Below are 24639 nucleotides of genomic sequence, written 5' to 3' on the forward strand. Positions count from 1 at the left end.
AGGATCATAATACACAGATTTTATAGCAAAAGATTACAGTGTCGTGTAACTGAAATGACATATTGAACAAACCTAGATTGCTGTTAAGTCTTTCATCTTTTAAAATGGGTTGCAGGTTTTGATTCATTAATATGTAAATCCCAGAACTTCTTTTAAGTCATATTCTTGAGATAACTTAAGGTTTTATAATAAAGGTGACATCTCAGATCAGACAATGCATTAAAGATGTAAGGTTAGAGTCTTCTGTATCTCAATCTTGAGTCAGACTGGTTCTATTTCCAAAGTGGAATTTATGAAACATTACATGGATTGACTGCCTGCAGATTGTGCAATTTTTGAGTAAAACAGAATGTATCTGCAAATATAATTCTGCGCATAACAATCGCCAGACGGGGTGTTCCCTCCCAGTCGGGGAACACTTCAGCAGTTAGGTACATTCAGCCTCGGATCTTTGAGTGACCATCCTCCAAGGTGGATGCTGGGATACACAACAACCCGGAGGGGCAGAGCAGAGGCTGATAGCCAAGTTCGGTAGTCATGAGAATGGTCTCAACCAGGACCTTGGGTTCATGTCACACTACAGGTGACCCCATTGCACTGTTTACTCTCTCACACATACAACCTTGCATACTCACACACTCATGTCAACCCTCTGCCATACACATACACCCCCCACACTCATACCCACGCACACCCTCTCACAGGCTTATACTCCATCACACTCACACACACTTTACCAAGCATGTACATGCAAACCCACACTCTCTCACATGCACACACTCACTCTCTCTCATGTACACACACACATATATAAGTCGATGGGGTGAATTTGCATTTGCAGAGTTATATTTGCAGATACATTCTAATTTGCTCATTGACTGTAGGCAATGCATTAAAGGTGTGAGGTTAGAGTCTGTCTGTATCCCAATCTTGAGTCAAACTGGTTCTATTTCCAAAGTGGAATTTACAAAATATTACATAGATTGACTGCAGGCAGTTCTCTTGAGAATGGGACTTAAAAGAATTTCTGGAATTTGCATATTAATGAACCAAAACCTGTAATCCATTCTAAAAGATGAAAAACTTAACAGCAATCTAGGTTTGTTCAATGCGTTATTTCAGTTACATGACACTGTAAACTTTTGCTGTAAATTCTTTAAATTATGATCCTGCTCCACAGCTACCTGATGAGTGGGCAGTGCTCCAAAGCTAGTGCTTCCAAATAAACCTGTTGGACTATAACCTGGTGTGTGATTTTTAACTTTGTCCACCCCAGTCCAACACCAGCACCTCCACATCATGGCTCTGCTGCAGTCTCCAACACAGCGCCACCTGTGGCCAGCTATGGGCAGTACTGCAGTCTCCAGGTACAGTTGTACTCCTTTCTGGATCAGTGGTGCTGGAAGAACACAGCAGTTCAGGCAGCATCCAAAGTGCAGCGAAATCAACGTTTCGGGCAAAAGCCCTTCATCCTGTCGACTTGAATTTTTTTTTATTTCAAAATATACTTTATTCATAGAAATAAATCTTTGGTACCTGTACAATTTGTCATGTCGTTCATAGATATATACATTGCATGTCTTAACATTATATAGAACAGATTGAATTAATCAAATTTACAGTTTTCCTATTTACAGTTCCCTTTATTAACCATCCAGTCTCTTATTATTTAGCTGTGGCTTCAGTGGAAGCCACCTATTGAGTGGGTGCCCTGTTATATGATAGCAAAGGACCCTTCTTTAACCCCCAGTTTATGGGGTTACCATTGTCCATTTAACTGCCCTGTCTCTGGGGTAGCTGTCTGCATCCCCATGGTGAGCTCGAACTGCTGGACCTTCGCTGGGCTCAGGTAGCTATCCAGCTCCTCACTGGGGTCATTTACCCGCTCTGGTGTCATTGAGCCAAGGCAAGGGTCCGCACCGTTCAGTTCTGTGTCTGACAATGGGACTGTCAGAGGATCACAGTTTTCAGTTACCTGTAGTTGTGGGGCAGTGGGTACCCCCGGTTCTCACTGGGTGGAGGATGGACTTCGGGGGGTCTGTTGTTTCCTGTTTGGGAGGAAATATCCTCCTCTTTATCTATGGCACTCTGGCTCTTCTTCTGGTGGTGATGATCTTCTTTGCGCCCGTCTTCCCCATCGAAGAGCTGGCCGTCTCTCCCTCGTGAAGCTGTCTTTTCCCCGTTTGCTGGGAGGCTTTGGGGACCTGGCAGGATTTTCTCTTCCTGTTTTTAAACAAGTATCCACTCCTCTGCCTTCTCAATTACCTCCTCCTCCATTGCTTCCATCTGCCCAGCTAGGATCAGCTGCTTTCTCTCTCCGCAGGCTGCTGCCTCCTCCACTCCAGCCTGTTCTTCTTTCTGGGTGCCACCAGTCTCCGTTTCCCTGCTGTCTGGGTGGACCTTGCTGGTCTTTGGGGATCCACGGCTCACATTGCCACCTTCAGCCATCTGTGCATAAGTGCCCCCCCCACCCCCATCTTGGGCAGGTCTGTACATGTGGCCCGCCTCTCCGCACAGGTTGCAGCTCTTTGCTTCCTGACAGTCCTTAGTCAGGTGACCCTCCTGTTTGCAATTCCTGTAGATGGTCACCTTGCAATCTGCCACCTTCTTGCAGGTTCGACACACTTTCGGCTGCCCTGCATATGTCAGGTAGCCTCTGCTCCCTCCAATTGAGAAGCTCGAGGGTGAGTGGAGAATGTTTCCATTATCATTGACCCTCAGAGTTACCCTGACCTGCCACTTATTGGTCCAGATCCCAAAGGGGTCGATCACATCGGTGGCTTCTCCCTCAACTTGGACGTACCTTCCCAGGAAAGTCAGGATATCAGCCGCTGTAACATAGGACTTGTACATATGGATTGTAACAACCCGCCTCCTCTGTGCAGGAAGCACACACAATGGGATCGTCGACAAGATGGAGAACAGCGGCTCCCCTTCCTTCTCCTTGAAGACTTTCAGGAGCTACTCGCACTGTTTCACACTTCTGAAGGTCACATCAAAGTAGCCTGCCCCAGGGAAATCCTGTAGGCAGTACACGTCCGCTGCAGCGAACCCAAAGCATCCCAACAGCACTTTCTTAATAAACAGGATGCGATCAACCAGTGTACGACCCTCTACCTTCTTCACAGTCACCCTGACTGTGTTTCAAACCCCCTGTCCAGGGCTGCAGACAGCTGCTAAGGTCATAGCTCTGAAATCGGCTGGTCTCCCTGAGTTATCGTGGGATCTCCCCTGCCAAGTAAGTTGGTATCTCCCCTGCCAGGTAAGTTGCTCTGCAAAGGAAGCCATTCAGCTTTATGTGTCTGCACAGCCTCCATGGTATTCCCCTCCAGCCCTGCACATTTCTCCTTTTCAAATAATAATACAATTCCTTCTTGAATCCTCCAATTGAAACTCTCAGGCAATGCATTTTCAATCCTAAAAGTGAAAACGTTTTTCCTCACGTTGCCATTACATATTTTGTCAAAAAGCTTTAAATCTAGAATGTCGGAGATCATTTGTCCTGTCATGTTTGCATGAGCTCTGGGAATGTACGTTTTATCCAATAGATATCTTTAATGAACCTATTCAGATAAATAGCACACTTCTAGAGCAGGTGGATCGTAAACCTGGGTTTTTTTTTTAACTTACCAGTAAAGACACTACCGCTGCACCACAAGATCCTATTGCTCTGACCCTTTTCAGGCAAGTCTACTTCCTTTTTGAATGTTTTGCTTTAATCTGCGTCTACCACACTCTCAGACAGGGCATTCCAGATGCTAGCATTTTCTGTAGGAAATGTTTGTTTATGTTGCTAACAGTCACGGCTCCTTCTGCAGCCATTTAAAAACCCTCTGATATATAAACATTGGGAGTTATGGAAGAAACAATATACTATATGTCAAAGGGAAAACACTGGTTTGCTTTGTCAATTTTGCTGATGACAACCCAATGATGCAGATGATTTTGATATGATGTGATTTTGTCTTGATATATTGTGGTAACGTGTACCGAAGTACAGTGAAAAACTTTGGTTGCCAGGCAGATCATAATAAGCAAGGTCATAGAGATCAAAGGGTGCTGAGAGTGAGGCATACAGGTTACACTGCAAAGGAAGGTGCACAAAGTAAGATCAGCATTAACAAGATCAACATTAATTGAAGTTAGAGAGTCCATTCACTACTCTAATAACAGCAGATGGTATGTGTGTTTTTCTGTCTGATGGAAGAGATTGTGGGACCGCATTACCAGAATGGGAGGGGTCTTTGATGATATTGGCAGCCTTTCCGCGGCAGTGACAAGTGTAAATGGAGTCCATGGATGGAAGGTTGGTTTTTGTGTAGGTCTGGGCTATGTACACAACCTTCTGTAGTTTCTTATGGTCCTGGCCAGAGTAGTTGCAATACCAGGCAGTTATATAGTATGCTTTCTATGGTGCATTTTTATAAGTTGCTGAGGGACCTTATGGACATGCCAAATTTCCTCAGCCCTTGAAGGAAGCCGAGACATTGTTGTACTTTCTTGACCATTACATCTACGTGGGAAGTCCATGACAGGTTTTTGGTTATTGTCACTCCTAGGAAGCTCTTAACCTTCTCACCCTCCTCTCTGTTGATGTAGATGAGGGCAAGTTCTCCTTTCCTTCTGAAGTCAATGATCAGTTATTTTATTTTGCCAACATTGAGAGAGAGGCTATTATCATTGCAACACAACATCAAGTCTTCTATTTCCTTTCTGTATTCTGATTTATTGTTGTTTGATATCTGTCCCACCACATTGATGTCATCAGCAAACCTATAGATGGCGTTCACTTGGAATTTTGCTACACAGTCATGGGTATATAGGAATATACTAGGGCACTGAGAATGCAGCCTTGGGGATCCAATGTTAAGGGTTATCATGGAGAAGGTGAGGTTGTCTTTCTTCACTGATTGTGTCTGTGGGTCAGGAAGCTGTGGATCCAGTTACAGGGGGCAATACTGAGACCTGGGTCTCGGAGTTTTGAGATTAATCTGGAGGGGATAATGGTGTTGAAAGCAGAGCTGTAGTCAATGAATAGGAGTCTATGCCTTTGTTGTTCAGATGTTCCAGAGATGAGTGTTGGGCTAGAGAAATGGTGTCCACTGTGGACCTGTTACTTTGGGAGGCAAGTCGCAGAGGAGCGAGGCAGGCTGGGTGGCTCAAGTTGATGTGGGCCATGAACAGCCTCTCAAAGCACTTCATGATTATGAAGGTTAGAGTCACTGGGTGGTAGTCATCAAGGCACATTGCATTTGTTTTCTAGGTACAAGGATGACGGTGGTCTTCTTGAAGCAGGTGGGGACTTCGGCTTGTAGGAGGGAGAGGTTGAAGTTACCAGGGAATACCTCCACCAGATGGTCCACACACAATCTAAGTGCACAGCTGGAGACTCCATCCAGGCCCGTTGCTTTCATTGGGATGACTTTCAGGAAAACTCATCTGATGCCTACACCGGTAACGGAGGAAACAGTTACCTCTGGGGATGACGGGGCACGTGACACCACACCCTGGCACCGAGCACAGAAATCACTGACCATGTCAGGGAGGGATGTGTCTTTGTCTGCTATCTTGCTCTGCTCCATTTTATATCCTGTTATGTTTTTTAGGCCTTGCCACAGGAGACAGGTCTTTGTATGGTTGGGTGGAGCCACTAACTTGGTCTGGTACTGCCTCTTGGATCACATCTGCATGCATAACCTTCAGTAGACAGTGGATTTCTCAGTTCATCTAAGGTTTCCGGTTGGGGAACACCGGATTGACTTCTTTGGCACACAAGTAATGACATCTGTGATTGAGGGGTCATATTCATGGAGGTTTTCCACTGAGTACTTGAATATGGTCTAATCCACTGATTACAAGCTATCATGGAGATGCTCTTCTGCTGCCTCAGGCCAGCATACTTTCTGTCAAGGAGGAATGCTATGAATTTCATCTCTTGCTTGTAAGCTGGGAGGAAGAACACATTGTTGTGATCTTGTTTTCCAAAATGTGGGCCGGGGATGGAGCAATTGGCATCTTTGGTGGTTATGTGGCAGTGGTCCAGGATGTTCAGTCCTCGAGAGGAGCAGGAGACGTGTGGTGGTATTTTGGCAGCATCCTCTTGAGGTTGCCCTGGTTGAAGTTGCCAGCCATGAAAAATAAGGCCTCAGGGGATGTTGTCTCCAGAGTGTTTGCTGTGGTGAAATTTCATCCAGGGCATTCTTCACACACGCCAGGGGTGGATGTAGATTGCTGTCGGGATGGTGGGGGTGAACTCGCGTAGCATGGAATAGGGGCGGCATTTCACTGTAAGGTATTCTAGGTCCGGGGAACAATGGCTTACCAGGATCGCCATGTCTGAACATCAGGAGGTGTTGATCAGGAAGCTGACCCCTCCGCCCTATGTCTTACCCGCGGACACCGTGCAGTCCATGCGATGTCTGGAGAACCTCTGTTTGCGAGGCACAGTCAGGTAAGGCAGGAGTGAGCCATGTTTCCATGAACCAGAGCACACAGCAGTCTCTTAGTTCCCTCTGGAAGGTAAGTCTAGATCTGAGTTCATCCACTTTCTTTTCGATACCTTGGACATTTGCCAGGAGTGTGCTTGGGGGTGGGTGGGGTAATTGCAAGTACATTGATTCAGTCTCACCTGCAGGCCAGTGCATTTTCCCTGTTTTCTTGTAGGACAGAGGATAAACACCACTGTAGATTTCAAATCCATCAACAACAGAATGGAAGCATTAGTAGTTCCAGGCATGCAACAATGAATTTATTAGCTTTGGTGTCAGGTCAGCAGGGATACCACAAATGTAGGGAATCAGAGGCAGCAGTCCTCAAAAGCACAGAGCAAATATTATCTTATATTGTTTGAACTCTCGTGGAAATGTTTAGATGGAAAAGAAAACCGTTAATATTACTCAAAGCAGGAAGAAAAACTGTTTATATTTACCACAGACTATGGAATAATGAGAAAATAATTACATAGATAGCTTTGCAAAATGATAATCTTATTATGGAAATGGTTGTAGACCATCATCCTTGATCACTGGTAATAAGAATAAGATCAGGGTGAACTGTAAACAGGTTTGGGTGGAGTGGTAGATATGAGAATGATATGAGAATTTAAAGAAGAAGTTAAATAGTGTCAATGCAAAATTTGAGAGAAATATGGGGAGGGGTGTGGTGTAATGAGAATGGACATGATAATAAAATGGCAATGTATATCATGATGCAACAGTGATGTTAGTGGTCATGAGCAAGAGATTATGAAGAAAATCAGTATTAGTGAGAGACATTGACAGAGGACAATATTATGTACAATGGTATAAATAAAAGAGTTTCCAGATATCTGCTACAATTAGATAACAGCCACTCATATGTGAGGTGAAACCATTACAGGCCATAAACTGCAAAGAAGAGACAGGGCTAGTTACCTCTTCACAGTGTGCAGAACAGAACTTTGAACCAAAAATGTCATGGCAACATAAATCAGCACATCCTACAGTTATTGTGTTATATTTACCCAAGAATTGTGCTACTGTTGATGTATGGTGTAAGTCAGTGATTAACTATGGTATACATCCAAACATTCTCTCCAAGAATGTCATCAATCCTACCCACTCAGCCAACCCACAAACAGCACGCCTGACCTGACCACACCCTGTGTATCCGACCAGTCATTGGAAGGATTGGAAGAGAGATGATATTTAATAGACAACTAATTATCCCATAAATTCTGTAGAGCCTTACCCTGCTGAAAATATTGGAAGCTCTAGTACTATTCACAAAAGAAAGCCAAAAAGGCACATCTGCCCCCTTACTTCTCTTGCAGCTGGCATATGGAGAAGAATGTTGTCACTATAGACCTGCCATCACAGAAATGTATTTCTTGATATGTTTGATCTGCAAGTAGATGACCAAACAGGTACTCTGTGAGTAAAAACCTTCACAGAGAGGAAAATTGCACTAGTAGTGAGTAGTGTTGGTATGTTGGAATGAAAACACATACAGTAATGGCACAGGCTTTATTTAGCTCGGAGGTTGTTCTGAAATACTGTTGTACTAACCTTTTACAAAATATGTACTGAGCATTCTAAGCATCAGGTGTCTCACTTCTGACTCTTAAACTTCTATGTTATAGTGACAATCACATTTACATCAGCAAGGCATAAAACTATCATATGAAAAGAAAGCTAAAAATACATGTAGAAGCAAATATATTATTAGAATATCAACTGAATGTTATACAAAGAAAATAAGCTTTTGAACGCAGACAGTAGCAATTTATTGTAAATACTATTGACGACAATTTACTTCAGTAAGAAAATATGCTAAGTGCTTGTTTTTAACCTTGGAGCAATATCACTTGTATTTTACCAAGTAGAAACCCTTTGTCACAAAGTAACAAGATTCACTTAACTCCTGGAAGCTGTTTAATCTTGCTGATAGTTCCAATAATAAGCTTTTGTATAACTATAACATCCATTTACTAATACATTAGGTCTTCAGGTGTGACATTTGCTTCCTCCGTTTTGGTCTTCAGTTTTGGGAAATGCACTCCACTGATACTGACTACTAACATGTTGGCTACATGCACAACCGCACTTGCCACACACAACCAGAAAGAGGTATCAAAGTATTCCTGAAGGATAATGAATTTAAAAACATGTTCCTGAAAATTGGCAATTCTCTCTGTATGCCGATGAAGCCTCACAGCAGAAATAAAGCACACAATTGCAAACAGTCCACATAGACCTGCAAAAGAAAACCAGAGTAAATGCAACATAGAATTAGAAGAAAACAACAGCAAACTGTTGTAAATGCTGGAGATCTAAAATAAAAACAGAAAATGCTGGAGAAACTCAGAGGTCTAGCTGCATTTGTAGAGGGAGAAACAGAGTTAATGTTTTCAATCCAATATGACTGTTCTTAATTTCTAAACTTTGTTAATGCTGTATTTCTTTTGATAGAATTAAAAGATTTTGCTGGAATAGAATTGGATTCATGGATGGGGGGTCATGCTTCCCATCCAGCAGGGCCAGACACTGACGATGGGGCTTACTCACCCTGGAGGTCTCTGGAATGGCCTTTGACATATGGCAAATCAGTATGGAGAGATCAAAGGGAAGCAATGTTTGGTCATGAGACCTAGTGTGCAGCCTTACAAAATATTTAATAAACACAAAAAGTACTTTTTTTCACTTTTGGCATCTGGCAATACTGACAAGATCACATTTATTTCCCACCCTAGCTGTCCTGAGAAGGTAGTCGTGGGCCTTGAAATTGTATCGCTGTAGTCCTCGTGTTAGTGGAATTATCACATTTTCACCCAGCAGCAATAAAGGAACAGTGATATATCTGCTTAAAGTTTGGTGGTGCACAGTAATGAATTTTTAAAATATTTTTAAAGCTATATATAAAGACATTAGACAAGCCTATTTAAAGCAACACTTCACTGAGTATGCCAATATAGAGTCCCTGTCAAACAGTGAAACTCAATCTATATATATATATATATATATATATGTGTATATATATACCCACAGAACCTTGTGAAACCTGCAAACACAATATACCACAAATATTCTATTTAATATCAAGTGGGATTACAGAACTACACAGCCCCCCCTTGTCTGAACCAACATGCATTGTGTAATCTGTAATAAAACATGAGCAACCCTAATCTGAGAAACAGGTGAACTTCTTCCACCGATTTGTTTTTTATAAGGCAGAATTTGACTAGATGATTATATTCCCCACAGAGCGGAACCAGGCCCTTCAGTGCAACAAGTCCACACCAATCCTCTGATGAGTAACCCACTCAGACCCATTCACCTACTCCCTACTAACGCACATATCACTATGGGCAATTCACCTGACCTGCATATCTTTGGACTGTGGGAGGAAACCCATGCAGACACAGGGAGAACATGCAAACTCCACACAGACAGTTGCCCGAGGCTGGAATCAAGCCTGGATCCTTGGTGCTACAAGGCAGCAGTGCTAACCACTGAGCCACTGTGCCACCCTTTCCTTCATAATAGCAACCAATCTGTAATACAATGCAGTGACTAGTTTTGTAACTGTTAAAATAGTTCTTGTATAGGCTATAAGTTACTATTTGTAGAATAATTTTGTTTCTTAGAATAAAATCAAAAGAATTTTAAAATAAAAATCTTCTAGATTTTAAACAAGTGCACAATTAATAACTGCAATTAGAATGAAAAGTATTGTGGTTGCATTGCAATTTGAAGTTATACAAAATGTCCAGAGATTATGATCATGCCAGCAACTTAACCCAGCTACAAAATTATGAAGTATCACGTCAAGGATTTAACTATCACATTATATGAGCAAAATTTCAACCTGGAAGGAGTTTATTTGATGTTGAAATGTTTAAACTGTTTAATTTAAGAATGATGTGGAGGTACTGGTGTTGGATTGGGGTGGACAAAGTTTAAAGTCACGCAACACTAGGTTATACACCAACAGGTTTATTTGAAGGTAGAAACTATCAGAACATTGCTCCTTCATCAGGTAGCTACCAGACTGGCTACCTGATGAAGGAGCAGCGCTTTGAAAGCTTATGCTTTCAAATAAACCTGTTGGACTATAACCCGGTGTTGTGTTATTTTTAACTATATTAAAAATGGATGAATTATGCAGATTTTTCTATTCTGCAAATATGTATGCACCTCAGCTTAGAGAATGCTTTGTTACAAAGCTTCAACTTCAAATATGGATTAAATGAGCAATTTTTATCTTAATATAAATGAAACACTTACTACTAATGAGGTTTGGTCATGTTAGCAATAGAATATAATAGGGTGGGAACAACTTAAGGATGATTACACTCCATGCACTTACTTGCAATTGAGGTCCAGAGGTAGATGCCCATTGGTCCTTTTATGGCTTGGTAAGGAATTTTCACTGCATTGTAAATACAAAACCCAAAACTGACCACAGAAAATGTAATCGCTAGGCAGATAAAAAATATAACCAAAATATGAACAGCTGCATTCAGCGTTTTCACCAGCTGTGGAAAAACTGAAAATATAGATTAGAAAAGACAATAGCCAGACAAAAAGTAAAGCAGCTTGTGCATGCATCTTTTTGCAAGAACATTTATATTGATGTGCAAATAGAATCTGTCAGGCTAGTGACATCACAATAATATTCAAATTGGGTGTAGTTGCCTCTGGCTTTAAATGTTAAACTTTTATGATTCCATTTTCTTTCAAGTTGAGGTTAAAATTTAAACTATTAATTATTTTCCATTTTTATAGAAATTGTCCATCGTTCGTCCCAAATATCACTGAGTTAGTCAATATATTAGAGAATGTTGCAGCATGGTGGCACAATGGTTAGCATTGGAGCCTCACAGCGCCAGAGAGCCGGGTTCAATTCCTGCCTCAGGCAACTGTCTGTGTGAAGTTTACACATACTCCCCGGTTTCTTCTGGATGGTCTGGTTTCCTCCCACAGTCCAAAAATGTGTAGGTTAGGTGAATTGACCATGCTAAATTGCCTGTAGTGTTAGGTGTAAGGGAATGGGTCTGGGTGGGTTGCTCTTCGGAGGGTCGGTGTGGACTTGTTGAGCTGAAGGGTCTGTTTCCACACTGTAAGTAATCTAATGTAGTACAAGTAGGTCCTAGGTTTCACCTATCTAATCAGTGCTGAGTTAGCTGCTATTATTTAGGGCGGGACCAAACAGCTTCAAATCAGAGTGTTTACTGCCATAGGTTATGGGGAAAAGAAATGGCCAGGATTTCTACTCCAAAGGATACAACCACACAACCTTTTTTTACCAGTTTCTTGATGGAATGTAAATGGAAAAATAAGAAAAATTTGATAATTAATTAGTTAATCATCTTGTACTGTCCTTCCTGATGATGAATTATACAATGACAATAGTGACAGCTGTGGAGAAATCTTCAGTGCTTTACCTTTAGGCTTGGAAAACTGATTTTAACTTATTAAGGAAAAGGCATCAAATAAGACCAACAGCATTGTATGTATAAGCGAACAGATGGGGAAATTGTTGGGAATAGGTAATGATTTGTTTTGGCCATCGTGAATTTCTACATAAATTCAGAGCTCCTCAGCTGAATGAAAATGGTTTCACGCCATGTACACCTCTGAATTTTTATGGCAAACAGATTTTTTTTAGAAATAAAGCAGTAAACAGAGCTTGAAAATCCATTTCCGGCACTTTTGGCCCATACCAAAGTTAATGGCAAAGTGTAGCTTAGAAATTTCTGTGGCCAATGTACTATGCCATTGATTTAACCAGGACATTAACTTATTTATTTTAACTATGATAATGCCTCTCTAAAATAGCAACAGGAGAAGATAATTTTTAAAATATTTTAGTACCTGACTGCTAAAAACTTCTATTCTCAACAGTAACATTAAGACATACATTGTTTATAACTTTTTCATCAACAATAAATGATCCAGTTTTGTTTTTAATGTCTTAATATTGCCTATCCCCTGGCAATCTCGTCCTCATCTCCGGTTTCCCCATGTGAAAGAATTATATTCAAACTCTCTATTTACCATACATTTCTTAGGGTGAGTCCATGTTGCAGGTTCCAGAGGTGTTTGTAATCCCTGACAATTTTTAGTGTTTATTTTCATGATAACTCTCAAATTGCTAATATAACACATCTTTTGAGCTTTTTTCTCTAGTGCAAAAATTTTCATTTTTCTTTGTTTTACTTTCTAGCTCAGGTGTCACATTCCCACTAATAGCTTAGTTGCTCTCCTCTACAGCTTCTTTGTAACCTGCACAGGCAGGGTACAGTGACCACTGCTGTTCAGAGTACTCAAGATAAATCTGGACCTGTTACCTGCATATCTCATAGTTACTTGTAGGATTTAGAGTCACTGTCATACTACATGGAAACAGATCCTTCAGTCAAATCGCCCATGCCAACAAGGTATCCTAAACTGAACTAGACACATTTGCCTGCATTTAGTCCTTATCCCTCTAAATCTTTCCTATTCATTTAAATTATACTCCTTTGACTAAATGCTTTTCCTTCCTTTTTCTTCCTCCAGAAACTGAGCTTATGATCTCATCAAATTATTCAGCAACATTCCTAGGCCATCTCCTATGTTGTGTCCCATACTCTTTTGTATTTTGTGGGAGAATAGAAAGTACAGTTGTTAACTGAAATAGGAAATTTAAAAAGTAAAAAAAATTGCTTGCAAAATTAAGGTAAATCCAACAATATTTTGTCGATACATTAAGAGCAAGAGGATGGCTATGGAAAGGATTAAGCCTATACAGAGGGTGTAGGCAGGTCTCTTAATGAGTATTTTGTATGTGTCTTCACAAAGGAGAGGGTTGATGTAAACATTCTTGTTCAAGAGGAAGAGGATAAACTATTAGATAAAGAAAGTATAATGAGAAGGAAAATACTGGAGGGGCTCACCTTCTTGAAGGTAGATAATTGGGGCTAGATGAATTGTAACCTAAGCTGTTAAAGGAAACAAGGGATGAAGAGCCATCTAGACTTGAAATGTTAGCTTGCTTTTTTCCCATGGACGCTGTCTGACCCGCTGTGATCTCCAGCATTTTTTGTTTTCAGAGTAAATAACAAATGCTCTAAGGATCATTTTCCAATCCTCACTAGATACAAAAGAAGTACCAAAGGATGTACTTCTGTTGTGCAATGTTGGATCATCATTCAAAATAAGAGTGATAGGCCAAATAATTATAGGTTGGTCAATCTGACCTCTGTGGTGGGTGAATTGCTAGAATTAAGACTGAGAGACAGAAATCACTGTTATTTGGAAAGGCACGGTTTAATTATGGATAGTCAAAATTGTTTTGTCAAGTGACAGTCTTAATATATTTTTCAGGCAGTAACAAAAAGGATTGATGAGGGTAACACAGTGGATGTTGTCCACATAGATTTTAGTAAGGCATTTGACAAAGTCTCACACAGCAGACTACTCAGAATAATTAAAGCCCATTGGATAAAGGGGAATGTGGCATGTTGGATCCACAGTTGGCTCAGTGACAGAGAGCAAAGGGTAAAAGGTCAATGGACATTTTTGTAAATGGAAAACAGTTTCCCATATGTTCCAGAGGACCCAGTTCTCAATTCCTTGCTGTATGTGGCAGAAAAGTATAGGAATGCTTTCCTTCATTTGGTAAGATAATAAGTACAAAAACAAGGACGTAATACTGGAGCTATATGAGACACTGGTGTGGCCACAGCTGGAGGTTTGTGTACAGTTCTGGTCACCAAGGATAGACAAAATTGTTTTAGACGCTATACGGAGAAGATTTACAACAATGTTGCTAAAAGTTGTAATTTACAGCTATGATGGAAGATTGGATAGGCTGACGTGTTTTTCTTAAAACACAGGAGGCTGAGCTTAATTCAAGTGTACAGGATGATGAGGGTCTTCGTAGAGTGCACAGGGAAGATCTGTTTCCTCTGGCAGAGAGGTCAGTTGAACATTTGAAGTATTAAAGGGGACAAAAGGAAACTCCTTTTCACTCAGGAGATGGTGCATGTCTGCAATTCACTGCCCATTTTGGTGGCTGAGGTGGAAACCGTTAACCCATTTAAATGGAACCTGAAGCTGCAACAGAAGTACTGGAACTTGCAAGGTTATAGACCAGGTCCTGGTAAGTAAGATAATGAAGGATGAATAGTTTATGTAGCCAGAGCTGGCAAGATGACTGAGAAGCTCCTTTCTGTGTTTTTACATTTTTATGGTACTATGGTTCTACATTACCCTTTCTTGTTCCCCTGAAACAGTATGAAGGCGTAATAAGAGAAAATCAATGACATAGAATTAAAGATGAGAGGATTGCAGAGTACTGGGTGCGCAGTCACTGGCACAGGACCAATGATGTAAATTCTATGACCAGGAAATTCCTCAGTGTTGGTCACACTCTATTGGCCTTAGTTGACCAGGAACACTGTGAAACTCATTTATGTGATTCATTCAATGAAGTACTGGCAGCAAGATGGCAGCAGCTCCAAAGAATTTCCCAGATGCTATGAGGCACATAACATATTGGATTGGAAATCCAATATATGAGGCAGATCATTGACTTTACATTTTGCTCGGGTGAAAAGTGAAGTCAGTCTATTGATTGGGGAATTAATGCAATGTTGGTTTTACAATCTCCACTGATTTTATTCACCATTAAAGTTAGCAAATAATATTATGGTGGATTAGAAGCAGTATTGTACTTGATTCTATGGGTTTCTATCCAAAAAGCTACCTTAATAACATCATCTGTGTGCCTTATCACTATGTTGTGTCCATAGGAGGTATAATCTTACAATTATCATCCAATTCCCTGTCCAAATTATGCGATTTCTTTGATAAATCAGGTTGCTTTGCTCTTATTTTAAAGCAGCAATTGCTGTGGGGCTTGGGGGGGGGGAGCATTGGCGGGGTTGGGGGGAAACTATACGACTGAATAATATTAAGTAAAAATGAAATCTAATGAAGTCTGCATTACAAGTTATGGAGGTAACTTTCCACTGTGTGGGTAGTAGTCTGTCAGAGAGAAGCATTCAGCCATTGTAGAACACATGAAGCCTGATTATCATTCAGTGAAAGACAAGAACAATATCTGCATGGTATCCAATTTTGTTTTCACTTTCATTATTTTTCTGAACTTAACTGTGCAAAAACAATTTCAAAATTATATATATTTTTGCTATAGATCAAATGCAATAACTGCAGTACATGGTTGGTAGTTTTACAAGCTTTACTGGATTTTGGATGCTCGTTTTAAGTAATCTGCCTGTTATCTAAAAAGCAATTTCTTCTTCAAGTCAACTTATTTTTTTAATATAAATTAATTTTCATTTGTATGCAGAAAATACCAAGCGGTTTTACCAAGCTGTATGTTTCACTGGTATTTAATGGTGACATGTGTCCTCTTCAGGCACAGTAAAGCTAAATGTCAAATGGAATAATCTTCATTTGATCTCGTTTTAAACTGTGACCACTTCAGCTATTTTTTCACTTGATTAAGTCTCAAACAACGGATCTTAAAAATATGCACATTGATGGATGAAAATAACCTTTTACAATTTAATTTGATTCTGGGTTTCCTTCAAATGAAGTGTTTAAAAAAAAACTTGGACACATGCATAACTCTCATTACGTAGTAACTATGTGAAAGTTCATTTCTGATGTAAAGTGAAATATAACTGTTTTTTTGTTTTTGGTTGTGCTGTTCCTGGTGAGGAATGTCAGTGTTCGCGTGGAGCATCCCCAATGCAGGTATGATCACTAGAAAAATACCCCTTGTTTTATGTTGTGAAGAACAGCTTGTTATGATTGTTCAGTGAGACTGACAATTTGATGTCACTTTGTGCTAAATTTTCCAATTTAGCACAGTGAGCCATTATATTCACATGGAAATAGTTTCAGACTTCATAAACAAACATTTCATATACGATTTTAACAATTTTGAGACAAAAGGGAACGTTCATCCTAGCATTGTCTCACTCTATCCTGGGCTTCAGTCATGTGAAAGGTGAATGTGTTAACTCAATGTGTCACACACCCAAACACATAGCAAACCAAACACGACAAAACCAATTTCTTCAAATATGACATAATTACTTGTGATTTTAGAGCACCGTCCTCCAAGACCACAGTGTCGAATCTTTCTTCCCTGGAATAGTCCATAGTAAAGTTGTCCCATAAACTTTACCATCTCTGGATCAGTGGCATTTACAATATCAGCCCCAGTTTTGCACAGAATAGAAGCAGTCACCCATCGCGTTGACCCCAGTGCCACAGTCAGCAGGATTATGGAAATGAAACTTACAATAGCAGCTATGGAAAAGAGAGCTTTCTTCAAGTGATTGGGCATCACATCAAATATAATTTAAAAACCTGTTTGTGAATTTCTTACTAAAAGTACGGCTCATTGAGATCTTCCAGGTGCAAGTATAGATAAGTTGTTTTTGCACAAATTCTTTTCCTAACCAGCTCCCAGCCAAATTTTGATCCTTGAAAATTCACGAAAGAAATAATATAAAGATTCAAACAAACCAATTTGGATATATGTAATCCAATATTCCATTCGTCATGTTACTGTTCCATTCACTTGTCATTCATATTTTCTTCTATGTTTCTTATCATTTTTAGTGCAATTCTCCAAAGTAGAAGATATAATAATCAGTGTCTTCTCCTAAATGTAAACATCCCCTCAGCTTTGCTAACATGGGAATACAGAAAGTTCTAACTGACCCTTGTTTGACAAGATTAATTGTCAGCACGTCAATGCTTCCAATTTAACTTATTCAGCATCAATAACACCAGGCCAGGATATGTTCTGTGCAATAGTAGAGTGGATATTGGAATGACTGTAAAAGAAAAGAGAAAATAGCAATAAGGTGCAAAACGTTTAGAAGAATTCACTTTTCAGATGTGCTTATAGACTAAAGACTGCGGTCGTATATCAAAATTGAAACAGCTTTCAGTGTAAGGAACTCATCTTCAATTGAAGCTCTAACACACTGAGGAAAGATTGAGAGAATTTAAATCTCAATAGCCCAAAATGAAAGATCTTTGTTATTCCCCAGGATCAACATGATCTTGATGAGCATTAAATACACACAAAAAAAGTGGGGAATAAGTTTATAAATTGTACCAGCTCCCATCAGTTTATATTAATGAGGTAGCTCTTTAACAGCAGGGTAATGATTGGACTGAATAATACAACAGTGTCACATTCTGAGTAAAGCTTCTATAGGGGCATCATGTTTGTTACTGACTTTGATTTACTTATACTTTCATGGGATGTGGATGTCACTGGTGAGGCCAACATTGATTGCCCATCTCAGAAAGAGTATAGTTAAAAGTCAACTATATTGCTGAGGTGTGGAATCATATGTAGGTCAGACCAAGTGAGGATGGCAGATTTCCTTCTCTAAAAGACATTACCACATTTTACAAAATTGACAGCGATTACAAGGTTGCCATTAAGCTAAATTTTTATATCAGATTTTGAAAAATTGAATTCAAATTTCACCATCTGCTATAGTAAAATTCACACCAATGTCCACAGAACATTTACCTGCAGTTCTGAATCACTAATCCAGTGACAATACGAATACACCACTACCTCAGAATTATAAATTATCCACATTTATTAGTAAATACTGAAATTCACATATAAATTTGCCATCACAATTTTACAGTTCTTTGAATAGAGATCAAACATTCCTTTCCTTGTCTCACAATGCATCGGCCTCCTGTCAGACAATTCAGTTCAATTGTTTATTAGCAGGCAAATGTTTGCTGACCAGACCATCCTTGCCTCCTGGTCACATGCCAGAAACCTACCTATCATTGGGATGATAAAACACATTGGGAATTTAAGGAATAATCATTTTAAAAGTAAGTAAGTAGCCTACTTATTTATTTAAGAACTTACCTTTCACTGTGTAATCCAAAATCCATTGTGCTCAAATTGATCTTTGTGAACTGTGTTTCTTTCTCAGGAAGACAGTCCAGCTTCATTGTAGCTGCAAAATCCTCATAAAATATCTTAGTGTGGCGCAAATCAAACACTTTGGAGTCACGGTACCCAAAAGCATCTTTCTTTAAGAAGTCAATCCTCATCAAATGAACACTAGAAGTGAATGTGTAATCTGACTATTAGCGATTCATTAGGACAGGAATCTTAAAGCAGGACATGTGACCATCTCCTAGGTTACTGTGCTGATGTTCTCGCTGCCTATGCTTATCAAGAGATGTATAAATAATGAAAATTCTGCAATAAGATAGGCACTGTGGCAAATACCAAATAAAATTAACTTTGACATAATAGTAGCTTTTTTTGTTTAAGGAAGGTTATTAACTTTGAAATTCTGCATCTTCTCTTTCAATCCCTGTTTTGTAAAAGTTCAATTTCCCAAATAATAGATTTGGAAAAACAATCTAGCAGCAGAACATTCCCTTTCCAGCCTGGTTACATTAACGTTATGTAACTAATCTAAATGCAGTTCGAACCAGTTGACCAGCCATGGTGTAGATTAACCTGATGAATCACAAGCAACTGTAGATTTGTACATTTGAAGAATAGAGCTGTTCGATGAAGTTGGACTTTAAAGTTTATACCTTTCAGGAAGGAAATTATTCTGATGTGCAACAATTATGAGTAAATTTAATTAGTTTTGACACAGTTTGTGTACTGCGCAAAGCTCTATTAAAAAATAAAATAACAAATCTGTCTGTCTACCCAAGACTTTGGGGGGGGGGGTCTATTGTAGTGGCAGTGAGTTGCAAATTTGGCAGGAACCCAGCAGAGGCAGTGAGCTGGAAATTTTCATGTTCAGGCTGAGTGTCAATTTCTGTGAGTATCCTGATGAGTTTTCTCCCCCAATTCTCCACTGCTAACGTTAATAACTGCTTCCAAGGCATCACTCTCACACAGAGGGGGAACTGGTCACTGGTCCTAGGTTCTTCCAACATTCAAGCCATGGGCAGCATATTTAAACACTGTAATCCAGAAACTGTCCGTTTTATGTTCGCGAATAATTGCAAAGACCATGCTGAATGAGGAAGTTGACACCTCAATTCTATGACAGGAACCTGAGGTTCTGGTGGCCAGGCTGTCCTCCTTACTCAGGACTGCCGAAAGAGACCAGGGCATCAAACTATGCTAGTCTCATGAAAGAAGGCCAACTGGGTCACTGAGGTATCCATGATTTGGAGGAACACCAGCAATGCTGCAAGAAATTATCTGAACTTCAAGTTATTATTTTATCATGAGAAATTGAAACTTGTTCACCCAAACAAAGTCTCAGTTTTGGTTTACATGTGTAAGGAGATGAACGAAATGATTTGTAACTATCAAGCTTGAAAACAATGAACACAAACTTAAAAATAGACAAACCAACTTGTCTTTCAGCATATGTTTTTGGCAGAGTGGAAGAGATGGATCTGTGACTTTGCAGAACTGGAGAAAATTCTCTCTTGATTTTCCAAGTAGAAGAAGTGCCCAGTGATAGAACTGAATAAAAAGAAATGTCAGAACACAAAATTCTAAATTTGCCATTGATGAAGATACAAGATGTTGATTAAACAACCAAGATTTCAGGTTAAAACTTCATACCTCAATGACATCCTAAAGACTGTAAAGTGTTTTATTTTAATCTTTCTTTTCTACTGGGCCCACATCTTTTTAACTTTGCACTTGTATCTATGAATGATTGATTTTGCATTTCATTCTTATTTTTCTCAAGATTAACATAGTATAACACATATAACTCATGAAAATACGTTAGTTGACTCCTTATCGATAGTGTAGATATTGGGTAACTACATTTTTATAGAAGAGTGGTATAGCCTGGTGCAAGAAAATAATTTTTAAAATTCATTATGCCTGACTGAAGAGGTTGAAAAGTGGGGAGCTTAGTTACCTCACTTCACCTGGGCATAGCATCTTTTGTTAATTTAGAGTCATAGAGTCAAAGAGATGTACAGCATAGAAACAGACCCTTCAGTCCAACCCGTCCATGCCGACCAGATATCCCAACCCAGTCTAGTCCCACATGCCAGCACCCAGCTCATATCTCTTCAAACCCTTCCTGTTCATATACCCATCCAAATGTCTTTGAAATGTTGCAATTGAATCAGCCTCTACCACTTCCTCTGGCAGCTCATTCCATAAATGTACCACCCTCTGTGTGAAAAAGTTGCCCCATAGGTTTCTTTTATATCTTTCCCTCTCACCCTAAATCTATACTGTCTAGTTCTGGACTCCCCACCCCATTTCAAATGAAATTGTCATTAGAATATTTGCCTTTTTTTAGACTACACTGAATATTATCCCCATGACCTCTGAACCCTGGTTAAGAATGCCTCAAACCAATGGAAACCCATGTTCTCTCATTGGCTTGCACAGGCCGCCCATACACTGTAAACTGGTGAAAGATATGGGAAAGCGGCCAAATAGCAGAAAGCAAAATCTATCAAGTAGCCATCGAGTCTTGTACCTATCTTTAGTTTAAATAGAGGTTGAAATAGCATGAAACAAACAGGGAGAAATAAACAGTGAGAAATAAATGGCTTGTCTGTTTGAAAGTGAGAGACAACGATTTTCCTGCACATCCACCCACCTCAGCTATTGTGTCTGTTGCTCTCGATGTGGTCTCCTCAACATCAGGGAGACAGAACCTCAACTCACAGAGCATTTCAGGGAACATCTCTGGGACACATGCAGTCAACAATCCTACCGCCCTATGGCTGACCACTTCAACTCCCCTCTCCCATTCCATCAAGGACATGTAAATCCTAGGTCACCTCCACCTCCAGATCCAAGCCATCTGACAACTGGAGGAAGAACACCTTGGGACCCCTCAACCAAAAGACATCAACATCGACTTCACTAGTTTCCAAATGTCCCCTCCCAGCACCTCATCCCAGATCCAACCCTCAAACTCAGCACCGCCCTCTTAACCTGTCCGTCTTCATTCTCACATCTCCGCTCCATCCTCCTTACTGACCTGTCACAATCACCCTCCATCTATCGTCTTCCCAGCTACCTTCCCCCCACCCTCCTATTCATCTTTCAGGCCCCTCTGCCCCCACCCCATTCCTGATGAAGGGCTTATGCCTGAAACGCCAACGCTCCTGTTCCTCGGATGCTGCCTGACTTGCTGTGCTTTTCTAGTGCCTTTTTGACTTAGTGTGTTTGAAAGTTGGCAATCACGGATGGCAGTGACGGAATTGCCGCTGCCAAGTATTGTGGTACAAAAAAACAAAAATGCTGAAAAATTATGGAAATCTGAAATAAAACAGGAAAAAGCTAACATAATGGCCATTTAAGGATGCATGCGGTAATGCCTCGTGTGAGTGTCAATTCTGCCTTTACCCCTGCCACAGTCTTGGCAGCGTACAAGTGAACCATGTGAGCCTCAGAGTGAAGAATGTGTCAATTTGTCTGAGACTTGCCATGACCTGGGCTGGAGGCCTCTGTGGAAACTAAGAATAACAATGTTATTTCAATTTACCCTTTTCCTTAGTCATTGCACCTTAGCTGTGCCCTTTTCTTGTTCAAAAAAAGTTGTAAAGCAATTACAGGCCAGTCAATTTAGTTTTAGTGGTGAGGAAGCTACTGGAAATAATTGTCCTATGGAAAATCTTGGGTAAGTTCAGAACAGCCTGCATGGATTTGTCAAGGAAATGTCAAATTTGACTAACTTGCCAGAATTATTTGAAGAGGTAACAGAGAGGATTGATGAGGACAATGCTGTTGTTGTGTGCACATGATGGCATTCATTACAATACCATATAGCAGAATTGTGAAAAAAAGATATAGCTCATGGGGAAAAAGAAAAGAATCAGTGGAAATGGGAATGTAAATTGGCTGAGTTTCAGGAAACAGAGAGTGAGGGTTATGGTGTATCTTCAGGCTGGGTAAAGGTTTGTAGTGGAATTCCCCAGAGATTGGTTTTGGATCCCTTGCTTTTCCGGATATATATTGATGATCTAGATCTTGGTGTGCAGGGGACAGTTTAAAAATCTTTGGATGACACAAAAACTGTGACAGTGTAGAACTCCAAAAGGACATTGACAGGCTGCTGATGTTGGGCAGATAAGTAGCTGATGAAGTTCAATGTGGAGACGTATGAGGTGATATATTTTGACACAAAGAACATGGAGAGACAATTTAAAATAAAGTGTATAATTCCAAAGGATACTCAGAAGCAAAAAGACCTGAGTATATGTGTGTATAGAAGTCATTGAAATGTAGCAGGACAGGTAGATTGAGATTGTTCATAACAACTTGCAGTATTCCAGGCTTCATTAGTAGGGGCATGGAGTACAAGGTCGAGGAGGTCATGCTGAACTGGTTAGACCTCAGCTGGAGTAATGTGTACAGTTCTTTTTGCTACTTTAAGCGGGATGTGAATAGGATTTACAAAATGTGTTTAGGATGGTTCTCCTTCAGTTATGAGGAAAGATTGGAGAGGTTGGGACTGTATTCCTTAGAGAGGAGTCAGCTATGAGGAGGTTTGATATATGTTTTCAAAACTATGATGGGCCTGGATAGAATATATAATTGTTCCTGTTTGTAAAAGGATCAAGAACTAAGGGGTCAGATTTAAAGTGTTTTCAACTGAAGCAAATACAAGCTCATTAAAATCTTTTCCACACAGTTATGGGATGAAATACATTGGAATGAGGTTGGAGGCTAGTTCAGTTGAGGCATCCAAGAGACATTGGATTATTATTGAAATAGAAAATGAAATAACTCCACAGATGCAAGTATCCTGTCACCAAGTCATCCTTTATTTGCATGTGGAGAATCCTTGACACTGATTCAGCTCCCTCAGAGACAGTTCTCAGTGTGAACAGGGTGTCAGACACTCCTGTTTTTATGTTAGCCAGGATTTCCAGATCAGACCAGATTAACAGCGGCAGTGAGGGAATTCATATCCTATGAGGTCCGCCTAGAATCATAGAATCCCTACAGTATGGATGCAGATCATTCAGCCCATCGAGTCCACACTGACTCTCTGAAGAGCATCCCAACAAGACCCACTCCATTTTGTACCCTTATTAGCCTGTATTTTCCATAGCTAATCCACCTAACCTGCACATCTTTGGATCTGGCTGACTTTGTTACAATCACTGAACCCCTCCTCCTCTGAGTCCATGGACATAGGCCTTTTTTTTTGTAGCTCCTCCTGGGGTGTTTTAGCACCGAGTCAGGTTCCTCTTACTCTGCCCCTGATATACAGTAGGTTGCCGGGGAGGAAATTCATTCTCTTTTGCTGGCAGCAAAAGCTGGCAACATTCTCCATGTCCATCTCAGATTCCAAGGTACCTTCAACACTCAGAGAAGGAGAACCCACGGGTTCAGGAACAGTTGGAAAGGCTATCTAGTCCCACCTGCCAGCACCCGGCCCATATCCCTCCAAACCTTTCCTATTCATATACCCATCTAAATGCCTTTTAAATGTTGCAGTTGTACCAGCCTCCACCACTTCTTCTGGCAGCTCATTCCATACACGTATCACTCACTGCGTGGAAAGGTTGTCCCTTAGGTCTCTTTTATATCTTTCCCCTGTCACCCCAAACCTATGCCTTCTAGTTCTGGACTCTGCCACTCAGGGAAAAGACCTTGTCTATTTACCCTATCCATGCCCCTCACAATTTTATAAACCTCTGTAACGGCACCCCTCAGCCTTCGATACTCCAGGGAAACAGCCCTAGCTTATCCAGTTTCTCCCTATAGTTCAAATCCTCCAACCTCGGCAACATCCTTGTAAATCTTTTCTGAACTCTTCCAAATTTCACAACATCTTTCCGACAGGAAGGAGACCAGGATTGCATGCAATATTCCAAAAATGGCCTAAACAATGTCCTGTGCAGCTGCAAAATGACCTCCCAACTCCTGTACTCAATACTCTGACCAAGAAAGGAAAGCATACCAAACGCCTTCTTCACTATCCTATCTACCTGTGACTCAAGGAACTCAAGGAATTTCAAGGAACTATGAACCTGCACTCCAAGTTCTCTTTGTTCAGCAACACTCCCTAGGACCTTACCATTAAGTGTATAAGTCCTGCTAAGATTTGCCTTCCCAAAATGCAGCACGTTGCATTTATCGAAAATCAATTCCATCTGCCACTTCTCAGCCCATTGG

The 24639-nt window shown here is 40.4% G+C and overlaps 1 protein-coding gene across 1 annotated transcript; it reads right to left on the reverse strand.

Annotated features, from left to right (window-relative positions):
- Window positions 1–8467: 8467 nt before the first annotated feature.
- clrn2 (clarin 2) lies at window positions 8468–16845 on the reverse strand. The gene is made up of 3 exons (XM_060831582.1): window positions 16593–16845; window positions 10846–11025; window positions 8468–8733 (listed from the first exon to the last, which is right to left on the reverse strand). Exons 1-3 carry the CDS (start codon window positions 16843–16845, stop codon window positions 8468–8470), a joined length of 699 nt encoding a protein of 232 aa, XP_060687565.1.
- Window positions 16846–24639: the final 7794 nt, after the last annotated feature.

This window comes from Hemiscyllium ocellatum, chromosome 1 (assembly GCF_020745735.1).
Source record: "Hemiscyllium ocellatum isolate sHemOce1 chromosome 1, sHemOce1.pat.X.cur, whole genome shotgun sequence".
NCBI classification, from domain to species: Eukaryota; Metazoa; Chordata; class Chondrichthyes; order Orectolobiformes; family Hemiscylliidae; genus Hemiscyllium; species Hemiscyllium ocellatum.

Bases quoted from the DNA above. Each gene is read 5' to 3' on its own strand.
- clrn2 (XM_060831582.1), bottom strand. From the start codon at position 16,845: ATGCCCAATCACTTGAAGAAAGCTCTCTTTTCCATAGCTGCTATTGTA. The intron at 11,026-16,592 runs GTAATTATGTCA...CTATATTTTCAG, and splicing joins ACGGTGCTCTAAAATCACAA to TTTTTCCACAGCTGGTGAAA. The intron at 8,734-10,845 runs GTAAGTGCATGG...TTTCTTTTGCAG, and splicing joins CCTCTGGACCTCAATTGCAA to GTCTATGTGGACTGTTTGCA.